Source organism: Pteropus medius, unplaced genomic scaffold (genome assembly GCF_902729225.1).
Source record: "Pteropus medius unplaced genomic scaffold, Ma_sr-lr_union100, whole genome shotgun sequence".
Taxonomy (NCBI): Eukaryota; Metazoa; Chordata; class Mammalia; order Chiroptera; family Pteropodidae; genus Pteropus; species Pteropus medius.
Window position 1 is genome coordinate 997573 of NW_024340701.1, and position 18202 is coordinate 1015774.

The window sequence follows — 18202 nt, forward strand, 5'->3', positions numbered from 1 at the left end:
AGGCATAGGGCCAATCATTTTGTATTTGAGAAGCAGTTATCTGCTTAATGCCTGCCTTCCTCACTGACTATAAGCACAATGAAGGCAGGGGCTCTAATTTAATGTCTTCTTCACTGTCATAATCCCTATTCCAGCACAGTGTCTTCTCAATAGATATTTGCAGACCAATTAAAATATGAGAAAGGAGTAATGTGACCAAAGTCCACAGTGTATAGAAAGGGGGGACAGGATTTGAGGCTGGGGGACTAGGTTGAGCCAGACTGTGAAGGGCCTTGTGTGCCCAGCAGATAATGGAGAGCCCATGGAAATCTTGAAGTAAAACTACTTCTGGCAGATGTGAGCCAGCTCCCTGGACATCCCAGAGATCCTAGAAGCCTAAGCTATGTTGAAGCGGTCCTTGAGTGGGGCCAAGGATCCGATCTAGTTCCATGGCTGTGGCAGTCGGGCCTCCCGGAACATCAGAGCTGTTCCCCAATGCAGGCCCTCTTCACAGCCATTGTACCAGAGAATCCTCCTCAGTATGAGGGTCTCCCTGGTAGCTAAATTCTGGACCTTCTACTGCTGAAATGGTTTGTCTCCCCAGCTTCTTTGGCCTAATCCCTTGCTTAGACAGACAGACAGATAGACAGACAGACACACACACACACACACACACGCACACACGCACGCATGCATCCTTTCCCCAGGGTCGGCTAAAGAAAATAAGGCAGATTTTACTTACAACGAGGTTAAGGCAAACCTGGAGCTCCCTACGTCACCTAACACTTTGGCTCAACAGTCTTAAATCTCCAAGTAAGTGCCCCATGTACAAGGGCTCCCAGTACCCCAACACCTGCATAGTGGTCCTTGAAGACAGCAGAATAGGACAGAACTGTCAGGAGGCAACGCAAGACCAGGCCTTCACCATGAGAAGTACCTAATACTCACTGGTACTTCCTCGGAAGCTTAGGGCTTAGGCCATTCACTCATGCAGCAGATATTTGGTGAACACCTACTATGAGCCTATTCAGGAAGTGATACCACATTTGGAATTAGGCCCGTCCTTTTCCTTCCCTCTTCACCTGAATGGATAAAGGGTTGGAAGAACCATCAAGACAACCCCAATCAACTGGACCAGCCCATCCTCAGATACTGAAGGTCTAGAGGAGCCCAGCCTGAGCCTACCTAGAACAAACGAGTCAGATGTATAGATGGGTAGATGGAGGGGTAGATTATGCATGGGTGGATGGATGGATAGATGGGTTTTCAGGAGCCTAGAAAGTCTATCCAGTGACCTTGCTTTGGGGTGAGGGAAGGACTATCATTCACTCCTGTACCCTCTCTCTCCTGCTAGCTCTAACGGCTCCAGGCTGGACAAGGGTGCTAGGAGGGGATGGCCAGGCCAAATGAGCTAAGTTAAGGAGGGGAAAAAAGAGAAAGACAAAAAAAAAAAAAAAAAAGAACAAACAAATCAGGCAAACATCTACCTGGTCACCTGCGCAGGACCCTGGTTAGGACAAAAAGTTAGCTCTTTAGCTCTGTAACTAACTCAGGGCTAATGGGACAAAGCAGAGTCTGGTCTGATCTTTTTGTCTTGCCAGAGACTCCCTATTCAGGCTGATGCCAGGAATCTCCCCTCTTCCCCACAAAATATGCTAAAGTAGCAGAAAGAGCTTCCTGGGTGAGACTCAGAATCCTCTGAGCACCTCTCTTCAGGGTTGGCCTAAGGTCAGTGGGAGGATGCCTCCTGAAGCCCACATCTCCCCCTCAACTGGTACCACTGGAAAAAAAACACCTCAAAATCCCAATAGCCCTGGTTTGGTGCTAGCCCAGAACAAGCATCTTCCTCCCAAGACATCCCAAGACATTCCAGGGACAAGCTGCCTATGGCCTCTCTCAGGAGCCGGGCCCTAGCTGAGGATGCTGTTTGGGATATAGGTAAGGAGAGGTCCCCTCTTTCTCCTTGAGTCTGGTCTTATAGGGATCAATCCACGCTGAGGAGGCCCTTCAGTTACAGGAGTGAATTTTCTGTCAAGAAAAAGAGGGTCAATGGGGTTGGGAGACTTCAGAGTTTATCTTTCCCGAATCTACTGCAGGTTTCTTGACCATGACCCTGCCCAGAGCCTGACTGGTTACAGAGCCTGGGCTTGCACACTCTCAGAGACGGGGGGATGCTCTGCCACTGGGTGCCACTGGATGCGCCTAAAGCTGTCTCTCTGACCCTGGCTCTATCCTGAGGAGCCCCAAGAAATTCAGTCTGCATTTTTCTTCCCAGTGGGATAGCCTTCTCTCTTCTCCCCTCCCCTTAGAGAAGCGAGTGGGAGGGAACCTTCTCTCTCTTGAAAACCCCCAGGCAGAGGGGGGCTAGGAGACAGGCTAAGCCCCGCACTGCCCTTCTTCGTTCCCTTAGGCTAGAGCACAAGACACAGCGTCTTAACCTTTTCCAGCTCCCCAAGGAGAACATCCTAGAAGTGTGGTCTCTGCCAAGGGTTCTAAAGCCTTTAATTTGATTTCCCTCACATAGGCAATTGTTGTAATTATTCTGATTAGGAATCATTACCCAGTGTAGCCTCTGCACCCCTGACAGGCACAATGCATCCTGCGGCAAGCTGCAGTGGGGCAAGCGGGCCCAGCCGCACCTCCTACAGGAGCTGACAGCAAACAAAAGCCATCGATGGGGAGTTCTGGTGAGTTAATGAAGTGCTCACATGCCACAAGAAGCCAACACTAAAGCTAAACAAAAACACCTCCAGTCCCCGGGGCCAGTCTCACAGTGCCACAGCTCAGCTCCCCTACTCCCCAACCTGCCCAGCACAAGCTGCCCTGAGCTGGCCAGCACAGGAAGGGGAGGGGGCCCTCCGCCAGCCTCCTGGCAGCACTCGGACATCTTGTCAGTAACCCTGACGGGAACAGCTGGAGATGACAGATCAATGGTTCAATACTCTCAACAGAATGTCACTGATGTGACAGCAAATGTTATTCTAATCAAGCCATAATCATAGTCAAATTACACGCTACAATCTCAGGAGGGGAGGGAGAGAAAGGCAGCAGGAAGGGGTCACAGGTCAGGAATTAAAGGTCATTTAACCTACCTCGAGCACTTGCTGCAGGCTTGGCTGACCATCCACCATGGCTTGAATAATCCCAGTAAGCTGAAAGAAAAAAGAAAGAGCCAATGGGTGGAAAACTCAAAGCTGGACTGGATCCTTTCCTTTCTGTTTTTTCCTTCTACAGTAAAGGATTCTGACCTGTACTGCGTTAGGCTGAGAACCTGACGGAAGCCTTGGGAATAAAGTCCCAGGAGATACCGTGAACTTCCCGACAACATCCTATCCTAAGATGGGGATACATAAACTACATCTCATACCTGTTTCAGCTTTCATTTGCCAAAAAAGAAAAAGATAAAAGATTTTATGTGTCTATTCAATAGGCTCAATAATTCCCCATAAATAACAATCTAAAGTAAATTCACCTCCAAGCTTCACAGAAGCTCCTATTGAACTTGGGGAATAATCACATAGGACAAGCACACTTGATTTCAAATCCACTCCTTTCTCTGGGCCTCGATGTTCCCCTCTAACGTCAGTGAAGGGCCAGGGGACTCTACCCTTCACCCTGCATACCTGGGCCCTCAATACCAACTAGCCAAGCAGGAAATAGGCACCTTTAACCAATGAGGAAACTCAGGCAAAAATGCCTAAAGTATAAACCTGGTCTACAGAATTTCTGATTCCAGACCTATGCTCCACCTAGGTCAGGCCTAGGTTGAAACGAGCTTGTTGCTTTGTTTTGAAGTGAAAATATCCCTCAAGCACAGACCAGGATAGACGGCCTCCAGGATCTGAGGCAGGAGATCCCCCTCCACAGACCTGGCCCAGCTGGAAATCACCATGCCCACCATGCCCCTGGCTACTTCCTGAGAGAGTAGCATTAAAAGCTTACTTGGAAACTTCTATTTTTTTTAAGTGTTGGGGGGGCAGATTAAACTCCAATTAAACTATAATTACATCTAATGAATACCAAATACCCAACTCACAGAAACCACTGGCTCTAAGAGGGAAGGTTATTTTCTCATAGTGACTTACATGGAATGGTAATACACACCTTTTAGGGAAGAAATTTTCATTTTAAGAACGCTGAGTTCCTCTAGGTGGGTTTCTGTAGTTCATCAAGTCATTATTAGGTGGTATTTTAAGGAAGTGTAAGGACACAGCCACTCTATTTTATATTCCAGAAACTGTTTTTATATTAATCTGTATTTTAATTGGGTAACAGCTGCTGCCTACAGACTTCCCATGGTCTAAAAGGAAAATAAATTAGAAAGATTAACTACACTGTTGTTTCGCAAGGCTTTAACCCACAGCATGCCCACCCGGCTGGCACCTCCACACCCTTTCCTTGCTTGGGAGACCAAAGAACTGCCCAGCAGAGGGAGGGCCTGAGCCAAAGAGAAGAAAAGACAGTCCACTGAGGGCTGGGGGTGGGGAGTGGGGAAGGGAGTGAGCCCTGGGTCAGCAGCTTTAATCTTGAAGTGCTAAGACTCCTTTTATTTAGTCAACGTTGATTCATGGAAAGCCTATAATGTGCTGAGTCCCATTCTAGGAACTAGGGATCCAGCAGTGAAGAAAAACATGAAAACCCTCATGGAATCTGTGTTCTTGGCAGCCCTCTCCTATGCCCAGCCCAGCTAGCACCCAGAGCCTGTACACCTTCCAGAGCCACACACGGAACAGGCAGTTGCCCTGTGTTTTGTCTTGGGCATGCAAGGGCCAGAGTCCAGAGTAGACTTGTTGCCAACTCCAGGTCCTATATTCGGATGAATGACTATCACCCATGTACCTTCCACTGCCCTTCTGGTCCAGCTTCTTGTCTGCTTATTTCTTCCAGGGCTGAGCTCCAGGCTGAGCTACTAAGCTTGGAGCTGGGGCTTAGGGTCAGAACTATCTTGGAAAAGAGGGCCCACAGCCGCTCGTACTTCTTGTATGCCAGTATCACATCTGGTCTGAGTTCCTGGGGCAAGGGTAAGGCTACTCCTCTTGGCTCCTACCAAGGGTCACTCAGATGAGCTGAACATGAAAGGGCTTCCAGACACACAGGAAACCAATAGCACCCTTGCCAAGCAGCCTCCCTCCTCGGAGATGGAACTTAGGTCAGCATCTGTGTATCCCAGAAGCACCTGCTCTGAGGAAAATCACTGATATGGAAGAGAAAATCACTATACCAAAAGGAAAATCAGGGGTGCTGCTTTGTAGGAGCTCTCACTACAGACTCTTCCCACCCTGGGGGTGGGGGGTGGGGCTCTGAGATCCTGGGGCTTTCTCAAACTCTTTCCCAATGGTCAGCAATCCTAGAATCATCAGCCTGGGAGAAGACAAGTGAGCTGAGCTCCCTCCCTCTCTCCCCATGCTTCCCACAACACTTGTGGTCCAGCAAGACATGGTTAACAGCTGGATTCCTAAAGGACTTCAACTCAACCCCCAGAAACACAGGGGCTTGAGCTATTGGTTCAACTAGAGGCAGCCTTCCAGGGGGAGGCCTCATGCCGCTGCATTAATCCCTCCATGGATGGACTACCTCTTATTGGCTCTGCCAAGGCACTGGATGAAAAGAGGGTAAAATTAAGAAGGTTAGTCCCTATACCTGACAACCTGTAAGATACCTGTAAGACTTATACCAGAAGCTGTGAGGAAGAGAGACAATTTAATAAAATAAATACTAGGAAGTTCTACTTTAGGCACAACTTAAATCTTTCATGCTGTGGTTTAAGCTCATTCCTACTTGGGTTAATATATATTTGTAAAAAGCTTTCACATCCTCACAATGAAAGGTACTAGAGCAAAGCCAAGTATTATTAAGCTGAGAACCAGGGCTCACAGGCTAAACAGAGCTCAAAGACCTTAACCACTTAAAGCAGGAGAGGTGAGAGGAAGAATTAATGTGTGCTCTGTGGCCCCTTTCACTGAGGGATTACAGATTAACTCCCGCTTCTCCAGACTCGGAAACCACAAGGCGAAGGGCTTTTGACCCTGACTGATAACATGGCTGGTTACTGAGATCCCCTACCCATACAAGGGCTTTGTCCAGCGACAAGCAGGCTTCATCATAAACACTAGCAACTACAGGACGCAGCCCAGGATACTCGGTGCCAATAGCATGTCAGCATCCAGCGCTTTCTCCTTTCACAGTTTATCTCCAACACAATCGTATTCTGACACCAAGACAGTTTGTTGATTACATAAGCACTTGTCTCTGGTGTGCAATCTGATAATCAGACCCACTCTTTCTCCTTAGACAAAGAGACCAATAAATCTCACCCTTTATAAGTATAGGTGCAAGACAAAGCCCTTTACTGGCATTTAGCAAAATGGGTATTTTTCTGGGTTTTTTTTTTTGGTTTGTTGTTTTTGGTTTTTTTTTCCACAACGACAACAAAAAAGACTGCATATTATCAGGGACTATGGGTTGTGCAGCTGCTGAAGACAGAGATCCAATGAGCTGGAGCGGATTCTAGAGGTGGTAGGGAAAGGGCTTGGGAAGGAATAAAAACACATCCCAGCCTATCTCTGTCAGAACCATGGTTTCAGGCAGACTCTCCACTAGAACTAAGGACCTCAAGGGGGCCAATAACACGTTCATTACACAGAGCAGTAAGAGTGTCTATATGTGGGCTACAGACTCACCCAAAGCAGAATCCCTCTTCCTGCTGCCAGGACTGAGCCTCTCCAATCCCCCACCACAAGCATGTGCTCATGTGTGTACTCATGTGTGTGTGTGTACACAGACAAGCAGGCCAGGGTTCTTTAGAACTTCTTGAGCATGAGAGAAACTCCAACCAAAGGAGCTACTTAGGCAAAATTAGGAGCTTTGAGGTTGTTCCACATACTTACTAATGAAAAGTTCTTTCTAGTTGGAATGACCTCCACCCCTACCCCAAAGGCAGCTACTGCCAGGTTGAATGAGGTCTAAGGACAATGGCCCCCATTCTGTGTCCATGCCTTTCTCTGCATAGCAGTTCCATCTGGTATGGAGACAGGGTAATAATTAGATTCAAGGTTTTCCAAAGACTTTACTTATTCAAAAGAGCAAGTCAACAGTACAATTACTCTAGGGGAAGCAAAGTGTAGCTGAATAATTCCTTGACAATGTTCATTCAGTTAAGGAACACGTATTAAGTGTTTGCTTGGTACCAGGCCCTAATGATGGGATACAGACAGATCAGATCTAGTTTCTGCCCTCAAGGAACTCACATTCTAGTAGGAAGACAGATAATTACAGTATAATGTATATGATCGGTTTTATGTTGGGGTGAGTACAACTCAGCCTGGGGCTTAGGGAAGATTTCCCAGAGAAGATGACCCTGAACAGAGTCCTAGGGGACAAGCAGGGGCTAGGGGAGAAAAGTGGGAGCATCATCCAGGTAGAAGGACTGTCATGTGTAGAGGCGGATTGTGAGGAAAGTGAGGGGGAGAGAAGTAAGGAGATATAAGGCTGGAAGAAAAGGCAGGGACCAGATCAGGGATAGTATTAAGCTCTGGAAGCCTGAGACAAAATGAAGACTCGGTGCCTGCAGCACAGCCACATCTTTACTTTCGTAATAAGGATTTCCCAACACTACCATGCCTACTCCCATCCAAATTATGCATATACGTCCTTAGGTGAAATTTTCTAGAAAAAAGAAACATAGCTTTTATCATAGTCTCATAAGCCTTCCTCCCCACTCACCCCACTCACCCCCTCCCACTGCCCTGTGAAAAAAAAGCAGCAGCAGCCCTGCTCTAAAAAAGATCCCTTTTCCCAATGCTACCAAGCATCATGCCTGCCCACGCTAAGCTCTCTAGCAGCATTATGCTCCATCTCTAAACAGGTAGCAACCTTGCCAATAATTTGGGCCTGCTTGTCTATGCCAGACGACCTAGATGGAGCTGGTACCCCAAGGGGAGGTTACACACAGAGAGGAAGAAGAGGACAGAGGACACTTCAGACTAGTGGAGGGCTCGGATAAATGGCTGGTTTAAGGAAAGTCTTCCCCATTCTCTTCCCAGAAGAGAATTTTCATCATCATCAAAATGGTGATTTTTCAAAAGGGGCAAAAAGCACAGATTAAAACCCTCTGGTGGTACGGGCAATTCCCAGAGGAAAGGGGGAAAAACTAGTAGATCCCAAAGGGAGCAAGAACTTCAACATCATTAGTTGGAACACAAAAGGCTTGAGAGACACTTTGGCAGATGAATGCCTGCAACAAAAGGCCCACCTGGATCAAGTGGGAAACACTGGCACAAAGCCCAGGAGCAACCCTTAGGATCCCATATCTGGGCTAAGTCAGCCTCAGAGCCTCCCACCAGTGGCAGGCAGGCCCTACACCAACCTCCTCCACACCAAGGTGATTGTTTGGGGATTACTCAAAACTTCTTTTCTCCAGTTTCATTCACATGTAGAAAGTAGGTCTCTAAATGAAGGCCTAAAGTCTCGAATGTATCCCAGCCCCAAATTCTTAAGATTCCAGAAACACTCATGTTCTCCCATCACCTCTGTCACCATGTATTCTTGTCCATTCTTGGATTTCACCACAGCCTGTAGCCACCACAGAGAGTATGACATGACTCATCACAGGGAAAGCAGCCACGGAAGGCTCTCCTAACAGTCTTGAGAGTCAGAACTCTTAGAGGTGCCTCCTCTCTGCCAACGGCTCCTTTGAGCCTCCAGCGAGTATCATCTTAGTTAGTCCCAGTTTCGGTCTGTAAAATGGGGCCAAAACTAACCTACTGACAAGGTGGCCAAGGTCAGTACCAGCCTAGGATAAGGATAAGGACATTTCAGCCTTGGTCAGGCTGTGCTCACGCCCCACCTGGACTGCCCTTCTCTTTCCTAAGTGACAGGGTGTGCTTCCCACAAACTCAACCAATGCTTCACACAGGGCCACTTTGCTCAAGAACAGAGAAACATTACCAGAAAGCTAAGAAAACCTAAACAAAATCTCTCCTTCCAAAAAGCTAAAATCTTCACCTCTTGCCAAGGGGCCCCAAGGGAAATGGAACTGAAAAGAACCTGAGCCCCAGAAGCACCCTCCTGCTCCTAGACTCCAAATGTCCAGTCACTAGGAAATGTAGGGATTAAAGGAAGGAAAAATGTTAGAGAAGCTGGAACAAACTGTGCCACTGCTCTTCTTGGGTTTCCAATGACCAGAATAGCCCAGGTGGAGTGGCAGACTTTGTAAAAAGCCAATTGCTGGGTCCAATGTGTACCTGCCTTCACCACTGATAAAAACCTAAGCTTTCCCTAAGTGGCCTGTACAGACACCAATGATCCAAAAGCTCCTGTCCAGCAGCACTTGCTGCCCACCTGCAGGGCCCTTACCTCTGTGCAGAAGGGAGTAAGCTGTGGATGGACTACGGGCTGGACATACATGTGAAAGGTAGACTCAATCTCCATGGTCCGGCCGTTTAGCTTCAGGATGGGGAACTCAATGATTTCCTGGAATGGAAGAAGCAGAAGAGGAAGAATAAGTATTTTTTTAACCAATTATTTCAAATAACAACTCAGAGTCAAGAATGAGAATGTTTTAGACTCATTACCTCTCACTAGGCCAAACCCAAGACTGAGTGAAATAGTGCCACCTCAGTTACAATCCCAACCCTTCTACTGTGAACATTCTCACAGGTTCCAGGGATGGGACACTTGCCCTATCTCCATTGTCTCTGGAAAGGGGAAGGAAGAAAGCAGTATAAACTGCCCTAGTTTCCCCAACTGGTTCTCCAGCAGAGGCCTGCTCACTCAAGCTCTCAAAAGTAAGCCTCCCTTCCCCTAGCCCAGGTCCCTGCCCTGGAATGGGCCTGGATCTCCAGCCATATAGACAACCAGCCATCAGACCAACACGCAGACTTCAGACTTCTATACATAAAGTTTAAACAGAGCTGATGAATTTCCACATTAGTTTTTATCAAAATAATAATAATAATAATAATAATAATAATAATAATATCTAAAGCCAAAGGGGATACTAAAAAGGAAAAAAGTGAGTAAGTAATCGGAGCTAGTGCCCTCCCACCTTTCTTTCAGGCAGTAAGCCCTCCTCCTCCCAGCCTGCTTCCCCCACCCAAATCGCTTAGCCAGCCCTTCCCAGTCCACTGGAACGTAATGGAAGAGAAGGAAGAGGAGTGACAATTTGTTTGGTGTCTCTAAGATTAATTTGTCTCCGTTATTTAATAGAGATGCACAGCACCAAGGTCTTGGTGTGCAAACAGGCTTGCAGAACACTGGCTATGCAGCACGCCTCAGACATCGCTCCTGGGAAGGGAGGAATGCACCAGAGCGGGGGAGAGGGCAGGGGAGAGCACACGCGCACCAGAGAGAAGAGGGAAAGCGAGGAGAGAGAATAAAAAAAATTATTGCTTTTTAATATTCAAAAACAGTTTGCAAAATTTAATCAAAGCAGAGGAAAAGCTAACATTTTTACCACTTTGACATTTTTATTAGCGCTTTCATAAATTTTTAAAACATGAATGGAATTAGTTTACAACACAAAAAAACTGCCCTGAAAACATCTGGAAGAGACAAATAGGAAATAATAAAAAAAATAAATAAAAGCAAAATCCTCTGAGTAAAATTAGCATGTGGAAAAGGCCTCCACTGCAGAGAGAAGGGGGGCTCTGCCCACTCAACAGTCCCAGCAGTCAGCTCCAGTGGCATCCCTACCCCAGGTCCTCCGTTCTGAAGAGGACCTTTCCAGTATCACTAAAATCAAGGCAAATTGGTTCTCTCCAGGGACAGCCTGGAGAAGCAACAGGGAAGCTGCTGACACCTGACTGCACGCAGAAAACGGAGAGTGGGAAAACAGAAAGAGAAATGGCCAATCTTGATAGTTCAGGGCAGCCAGGTTTCCCCACACACATACACACACCCTCAAACATACCCACTACTATTGGGCTTGTTTTTAAAGCATCTATTTTTATTCAAAACATTACAGCAGGACTGAAGACCAAACCAAGGCAGTCAAAGTTCATGAGAGAAATTCACCGGTTCTGGTTGCCTGGTCACTTTAGGGTGATCCCCAAAATAGGGGAGCTGACAGGAGCCCCCTGAGATAGGAAGGGCAGAGAAGCTGCAAGGCTGAGGCAGAGCGGGGACAAGGAGGAGGCCCAGTCTGCTGCCTGGCCTAGGTGATGCTTCTCCTCCTGATGTGAAGAAGGTGGGTACTTAATTCCCCAATTTCCTGGGCCTCTCGTTTCCCACAATACACTACAAAGCAGGCCAGGTGGAGGACAGTGCTGTGCTGAAAAACAAAACTGAGGCGCACTCCTCCCCCAAAATACACATTGGTCCCCCTGGAAAATCAGACATCCAAGATCTCTAAGAGCAAACTCTGAGGCGGGGGTTTGTCTGAATCAGACTCATCTGAGTCCTGAATTTCTGATGTATTATTCTTCCACTCCCACGAAGCAGAAGAAACACTTTCCCAACAGAAAGAGCTCCACAGCCTGGTGAGTTTGGCTGCCCTGGTGTCTAAGGAAACAAATACAGCCAGCTCCTCACTAACAATGTTAGCTGGGCCCACAATGAAATTTAACCTGTGACACAACTGTACTTTTCATTTAAACTTTCATTTGGAGAGAAGCAGTGTTTGGAGACCTGCAGTTTGTCCTGCTAATAAAGACAAGTGTTGGGACCTTTAAGGATGCCATTCATCTCTGGCTTTTATTAAATTCAATTTTCTTAAGCCCATGATACATTATGAAATTAGGAGTTGACATTCCTCTGGAAACAAAAATATCTATCAAACACAAATAGAAAAAAAACCCAACCCTCTATTACCAAGAATTTATGGCTTAAAGTTGATCTCTTTCCACTTTTTTACAAGCACATGGTTGGTTTTAGATATCTCAAATGATATTATAGATCTAGAATCTCATTAGTATTTATTATAAAATAGTAAGCGCTTCAGCTCCTGCCCTGACCAGCTTGGTACCAAGTCAGCATCTCCAGTACACTCTTTGAAAACCTGGCCTATGGGTTTCCCCACCGTAGCTCAATCTTCAGACTTTCCTGCTGCTGGCTTCCTCACCCCTGAGGAAAGAGAATCAACCTAAGAGCTCACACTCGTTATCATCCTCCTAGAGAGGAGGAATGAGCTAGCCTCAGCTCCATGCAAAAAGGTAGATGCCTGGGGACCAGGGACATAGCAGACTGAAGCTATCATAAACATTCCCTACAATGTTGCTAGCTCATCAGCTAGGCCTTCTTCCCAAGACCAAGAGGGACTATCAATGGCCAATCTCAGAACATGACTTTGCAGGGCCCCTTCCTCAGTACCATCAGCAGCTTTTGTTAACAATGACCTTGCACACTGGTAGATTCATTTGAGCTATTGAGAATGCAGAATGCAAAAGAGGAGCTTCTGACAGAAGACCTTCTGGGGAGTCAGAGTAGAAAGGAATTCATTTAGGTACTTGTTACCTTTTCATATTACCCAGCCAAGCCTAGAACCTCAAAACACTGGCCCCGACAGCCCATTTGTGGGAGAGGAGCCCAATCTGTACCACGTTGGCACAACTCTACAGCCAGTGCACCTGGGGCAGGCCAAACACTTCAACAGCTTTCAGCTGATAATGAGAAGTAACTCAGGTAATCTCAAAGTTTAGGTTGATCGCATTAATTTTAAGAGCCAGCCTCCAGGGGCAGTTGCTCAGATAATGAAACTGTTGTTCCTTATCATATCCCTAGGAAGTTTTTTTTTTTAGTAGCAGAGTATCTGCTTGTATAAAGGTATCACCAGGAAGAAAAGAACCAGTATGTATTTACCAACTCTCTTTTCTTCTAATAATTGGTCCACAATCCCTTGCATTTATATGTCATTTGCATTCAATTAAACTGCCTGAGAATCTACTGTGTGCAGGACACCGCACAGGTGTTGGAGAAGGATTTAGAGATAAGATACAGTCTACTTTGGAGAAGTCCACAGACTAGTGAGCAGATAAGATTCATGAACAAATAATGAACAATGCACTATGATAAATATCTTCATGAAGGGACATACAAAGTGTAAGGCTTTTCAATTTGAAAGTGTGCTTTCAAAAACATTTTCTTATCTTACCCTTTTTAATCCTGGAAGATAGGTCATATCATCATCATCACAATCATCATCAGGTCACAAACCAATACTATTAAGCAGCTACTATTTACCAGGTAGGGGCTGGGTGTGGACACAGACAAATAAGATGTGTCTCCTCTCTCTAAGGTGCCTGAAGTCTGGGCAAGGGGTAGAAAGGGGCTGACCCCAAAAACCTCAGACACATGCAGAAAATGGAGTCATTTCATTCCTTCCATCTATTGCTTACTATGCGGCAGACAATCTGCTAAATATTTAACAGAAATGAGCTCAATGAATCCTCCTAACAACTCATGAGGTGGGAATCATTATTATCCCTATTTTAGGAATAAATCAAGGCCCCCCAAAAAGTTGTCACTTGCCCAAGGTTATACTGCTAGTAAGGAACAGAGCTGGGACTCCAAATAAGGAAAATGAGATTTAAAAAGAGTAAGACTAGCAGCTTTCAAAATCTAAAGGGTCAAGAAGTATCTGATTCTTTTAGTCTGAAAGATTGTTTTTAGGGGGCTCAGTCTACTATCTACTAGGAAGAGAGGCTGCTCTTAAGTTACCAGAGCAATAAATGTGGACTATCCATCCAGGCAGGAAGTCCTAGAGGATTGCTACTGAAAAGCCTCCATTATGGCTGCAGTGACACAGATGGTGCTATGCTCTGAGATCAGGGAGGTCAGGAACCATGAGTCTTCAGGTTGCATTTCTAGCACCCAGCTCCATTCTAGCACACACACTTCACTCTCTCAACTTTTAGTGAGTAAACATATGAAGGGGCTAATAAATGGCAAGCACATGTCCCTAAGATAAAACACTCTACTTTCACAGGGCTCACCATAGGAAATGATCTACTTAAAGTGACAAAGGTAGATGGTAGAACCAGAATTCAAACCTAGACATGTAACACTCCAAGGCGTTTTCCACCAGATCCCCTGCCTCTCATCTCTAAGTGGTTTCTCATCCTCCCTTAACTGCTATAAACCACCAACATTCCAGTTTTCTGTTTGCCCAAGCCAAGGGTTTCTTGGAACACAGGACATTAAGGGCTAAAATTGGGACAGTTGGCCACTCTACACTACCCACAAGCTGCCTGCATCGCTAGGCAGCCCAAGGGTGGAGCATCCTAAATCCAAACGCTGGTCTGCTGAGGGTGGATGGGAACTGGCCACAACTTGACAGCTAAGGATAAAGCCTCAGAACCTGGGTTTTTCAAACTATCCTTGGTTCCAAACTTATTATATCTGCTGTCTCCCTCAATTAAAACGCCAGCTGCGAATCTTTTTTTTTTTTTTTTAAGGGGAGGCAAGACAGAGATAAAAAGGAAGCACCAAGTAAATATTCTTTTACCTTTTTAAGTGAGCAGAGGTTTAAGTTGGAGCAAAGGTTCTAAATGCAACTGCTTTCTCATTACTCAACTAGGAACCCCCACAATTCTCTTGATAAACTGAGGACAAACTGAAACAGCATTGCAAATGAAATTTCACACTCACAATCAGTAGATTACAAGAAAAAAAAATGTATAGGTTATTTACAGGGTATTCAAACTCCCTTCAACTGAAGTGTCTGCAATGATAAGATTATACTTGAAGACAGAATAACAACAAAAGGATTTTTAGCAGGAGAGACTTATGTTGGACAGCTAGAATTTCTTGACCATACGAGAGAGGGTGTAATAGTGTAGTGCTCTTACAGAACTTTTTTCTAAATCACAGATTCTCCTTTGCCTGAACTGATAGTTCTATGACCCTGTCTGAAATAAGGGAATGAGCAGATCACTTTTCATGGCTTGCCCCTCTCAATCTAGGAACTGGCATTCTCTCAATTTAGACAGTAACAACTAATTTATCCCTTCCCTACACCCTCAGAAAATTCCAAAAAGTGTGTGCTCCTGCATAGAAAGGTTTGATAAAATCCAAAAGCGAGATCACACCACAAGGTAGAAAAAGTAAAAACATGACAAAAACATGCGTATTATTCAAATACTCGATTTTTGGATAAAAGTCCCATGCAAAGGTGGGCCCTTTCTCCCAGGGATCAAGGAACCTCCTGACCACAGGGAAGAGGGGATGTTGAGAAGTGAGGACTGCAATGGGCAAGGAATGGGGCATGGTTTGCTTAACAGTTTCTCCTTTGGGGAAAAAAAAAAAAAAGACATTTTATGCACAAGGAGCTTATTTCTTAAACAAACACTCGTGGTTTTGATTTACACCACAGCCTGCTCCTAAATAATTTATGGCGGGTTAAATTTATTGCCGAGCCCTGGCTGGCTGCAAATTCGAATTGCCAAATAATTAGATTTTAGGGCAAAGCTTATAAATTACCCGTCGATTTGTCCGGACTTGTTTGTCAGTTGCTTTGTGCTTCGGGTCATCTTTGGCATTTGGCTGTTTGGGTTTTAATTGCTGATTTACACTTTGACAGATGAGAGCTGATGCTCGAAGTTTCAGGACAAGGAAGGGTAAAAAAATCAGAGCTTTAAAAGGCTGATTTTTCACCTACATGTCCCTCTTCACCCATCTCCATAGACTCCAAAGCAATTAAAATGTAGAAAAGAGACTGAAAATGGACACTGCTATTCTTTATTGGGAGGGGGGGTACAGAGTGAATTATAATTTACTTTACTGAAAGCTGAATTTAAAAAAAAATACATACCAATAAATGAAGGAGACTATATCCTTATATATATCCTAGAAACTATATCCTTACCCAGGAGTGTGCACACTTGTATCTACCTCTGTATGCACATGACTCTGGATCAGCCTTAGTTCAAACGTTTTTAGATATTCAATTCTAATAACTTCAGATATTAGTGACCTCTGTGAAGTTGACCCTTCAAGGCAGCAAACAACCAAATGATTTCTTTGTAGCTACCTGTATACATATATTTGTCATGGAATTAATTTAAACAAATAGGTTGTATGCAGGAGAGGTCCCCTGAAGGTAGCACTAAGGGAAGGCATAGAAGTGGAAGGGTGCCAAGTCCAACTTGTTATTTCTCTGGGTAGTGCCTGGCTCTGTCCACTATGTTGACAAAGGGCCTGCAAGCTCTATGCTCCCCAGAGAAGCAGGGCCTGCCTCCCAGCCACCTGCTATACCCTAACGACTTACTATGAGGCCATGCGTCAGAATAATACTAAGAGTAATTCTACTAAGAGCTGACACATATAGCTATTTCATGCCAAGCACTATTCTAAGCACTTTCATTTATCCTCTCAACAGTCCTATAACATTGGTACTAAACCCATTTTGCCATTAAGGCAACTGAGGCATAACGAGTACAAGTAACTGGTCTAAGGCAAGTCATACTGCTATTAGGTAGTAGAGAGTAGGCTCAAATTCAGAGAGTCCAGTTCTGAACCACTATTCTATACTGCTTCTCACCTGAACAGACTCTACCCAGCTCTCCTCACTTTGGAGGTCCAGAGCCCATATTCTGAGACTTGGGCACATGCAGCCAAAGTCTGTTCAGTTAACCACCCAACAAGGTGGGAAAAAGTCGTACAACTTGCTTGGAATCACAAGATGAACAGAGGCTTAGTTAGACAAAGACCATTTTTCCAATCAACGCAAATACTGCACTAAAGATCCACCAGGTGGGGTGAAGAGGTGGGGAGTGAATAACAGATGAAGACAGGACCAGGCCCACTTAGGCAGAGAGAGGGTTCTTATCAGGCAACTTGGAAAGAAACCCAAAGAGGCTGGCTGGGCTTCATTTCATGAGGCTTTGCTCAGTAACCCCATCGACAGCCTTAGGGGTTGCTGTTCTTGTCACAGAAGACTGCATGCCCGTGGGTGCTTCATAGATTCCCTGTTCTCCATCCACACCTCACGGCCAGAGCCAGGACAGGAAACTGTTGTGCTGGCATGACAACAGATTTTGAAAGTCACTGACTAGTAAGCAAGCAAATATGCAGACGGACATCCTGCCCACAATGTGCTCAACACTTTCCCACACATTGGCTCTTTTGATCCCACATCTCTGTAAGGCAGGCAGGAATTACCATTCTATTTTAAACATGAGAAAGCTAAGGTAGTCAGTGGTTCACACACATGCTCCTTCACAGGCAGCATCTCATCATCTGTGAACTTATTAGAAGTAAGTGTCTGGCCTCCACCAGAGACTTTCTACATCAGAAACTCTGAGGGTGGGGCCAGCAATCTGTTTTGTAGCAAGTCCTCCAGGTGATTCTGATGCTTGCTAAGTCTGAGAACCATTAGTCTAGACTAGAGCAGTGTTTTTCAGACTTCAAATTACCTGAAGATCTTGTTAAATTACAGATTGTATTTAATGCTGGGGTAGGGCCTGATATTCTGCATTTCTAACAAGCTCCCAGGTGATAGGGATGCTACTGGTTCTCAGACCACAATCTCAATAGCAAAGGTGTAGTCTAGAACATCCATGTGACTACCTCCTTATCAGAGATACTGACCAAGTGAGAATCAGAGCCCAAGTTCCCAGCTCCTCTCTCCTTACTTCAGCGTCCCCAACTGTTCAGCACCAGGGACTGGTGCTCCTATGAGAATCTAAAGCCTGATGATCTGAGCTAGGGAACAGCTGAAAATACAGATGAAGTTTCGCTAGCTCACCTACCGCTCACCTCCTGCTGTGCAGCCCATTTCCTAACAGGCCACAAACTGGTACCAGACTGTGGCCTGGGAGTTGGGGACCTCTGCCTTACTGGACTTTCAAGTACTTGGGGCAAGCCCTTTAGATGTGCTAACTCTTGGCTCTTGCCATCAGACATCTTGTTTTCCTGGCTGCCAAGAGCCAGAAGAGAAAAATTGGTACGTCACATCCCAGAACTTTATAGAGCAGTTGGTACATCTCTGTTAGGGTGCTGGCAAGATGTGTTCTTATCATGGTGATGCCATGCCTGCTCCCTTTACGAATATGTCAATATCAGGGCTTCAGCTATCCACAGAGCACTCATGTCACTATTCTCTCCAGAAAACACCTTCCTTCTGTCCAAATGAACCAAAAAGCAGGTCTGGATACCTCTCCTATGAAGACCTCTTTTTACAGACACAAGCCAAGAGCTTATCTGGTCTATCTTACTGCCCCTAGTCCTGAGAAAGGCCTAACACTGGTCACAAATCTGGAACAGAATCACAGTAATTCCTGCAATATCC

The 18202-nt window shown here is 45.5% G+C and overlaps 1 protein-coding gene across 12 annotated transcripts in view; it reads right to left on the minus strand.

Annotated features, from left to right (window-relative positions):
- The window catches only part of ERI3 (ERI1 exoribonuclease family member 3), a 122081-nt gene that overhangs the window by 81544 nt on the left and 22335 nt on the right, over positions 1-18202 (minus strand). For all 12 annotated transcript variants that reach the window (XM_039883960.1, XM_039883918.1, XM_039883933.1 and 9 more), the window contains 2 exons: positions 9334-9450; positions 3072-3131 (listed from right to left, as the gene is read on the minus strand). In XM_039883960.1, the coding sequence (XP_039739894.1) occupies positions 3072-3131; positions 9334-9450 (177 nt within the window). The remainder of the gene's footprint in view (positions 1-3071; positions 3132-9333; positions 9451-18202) is intronic.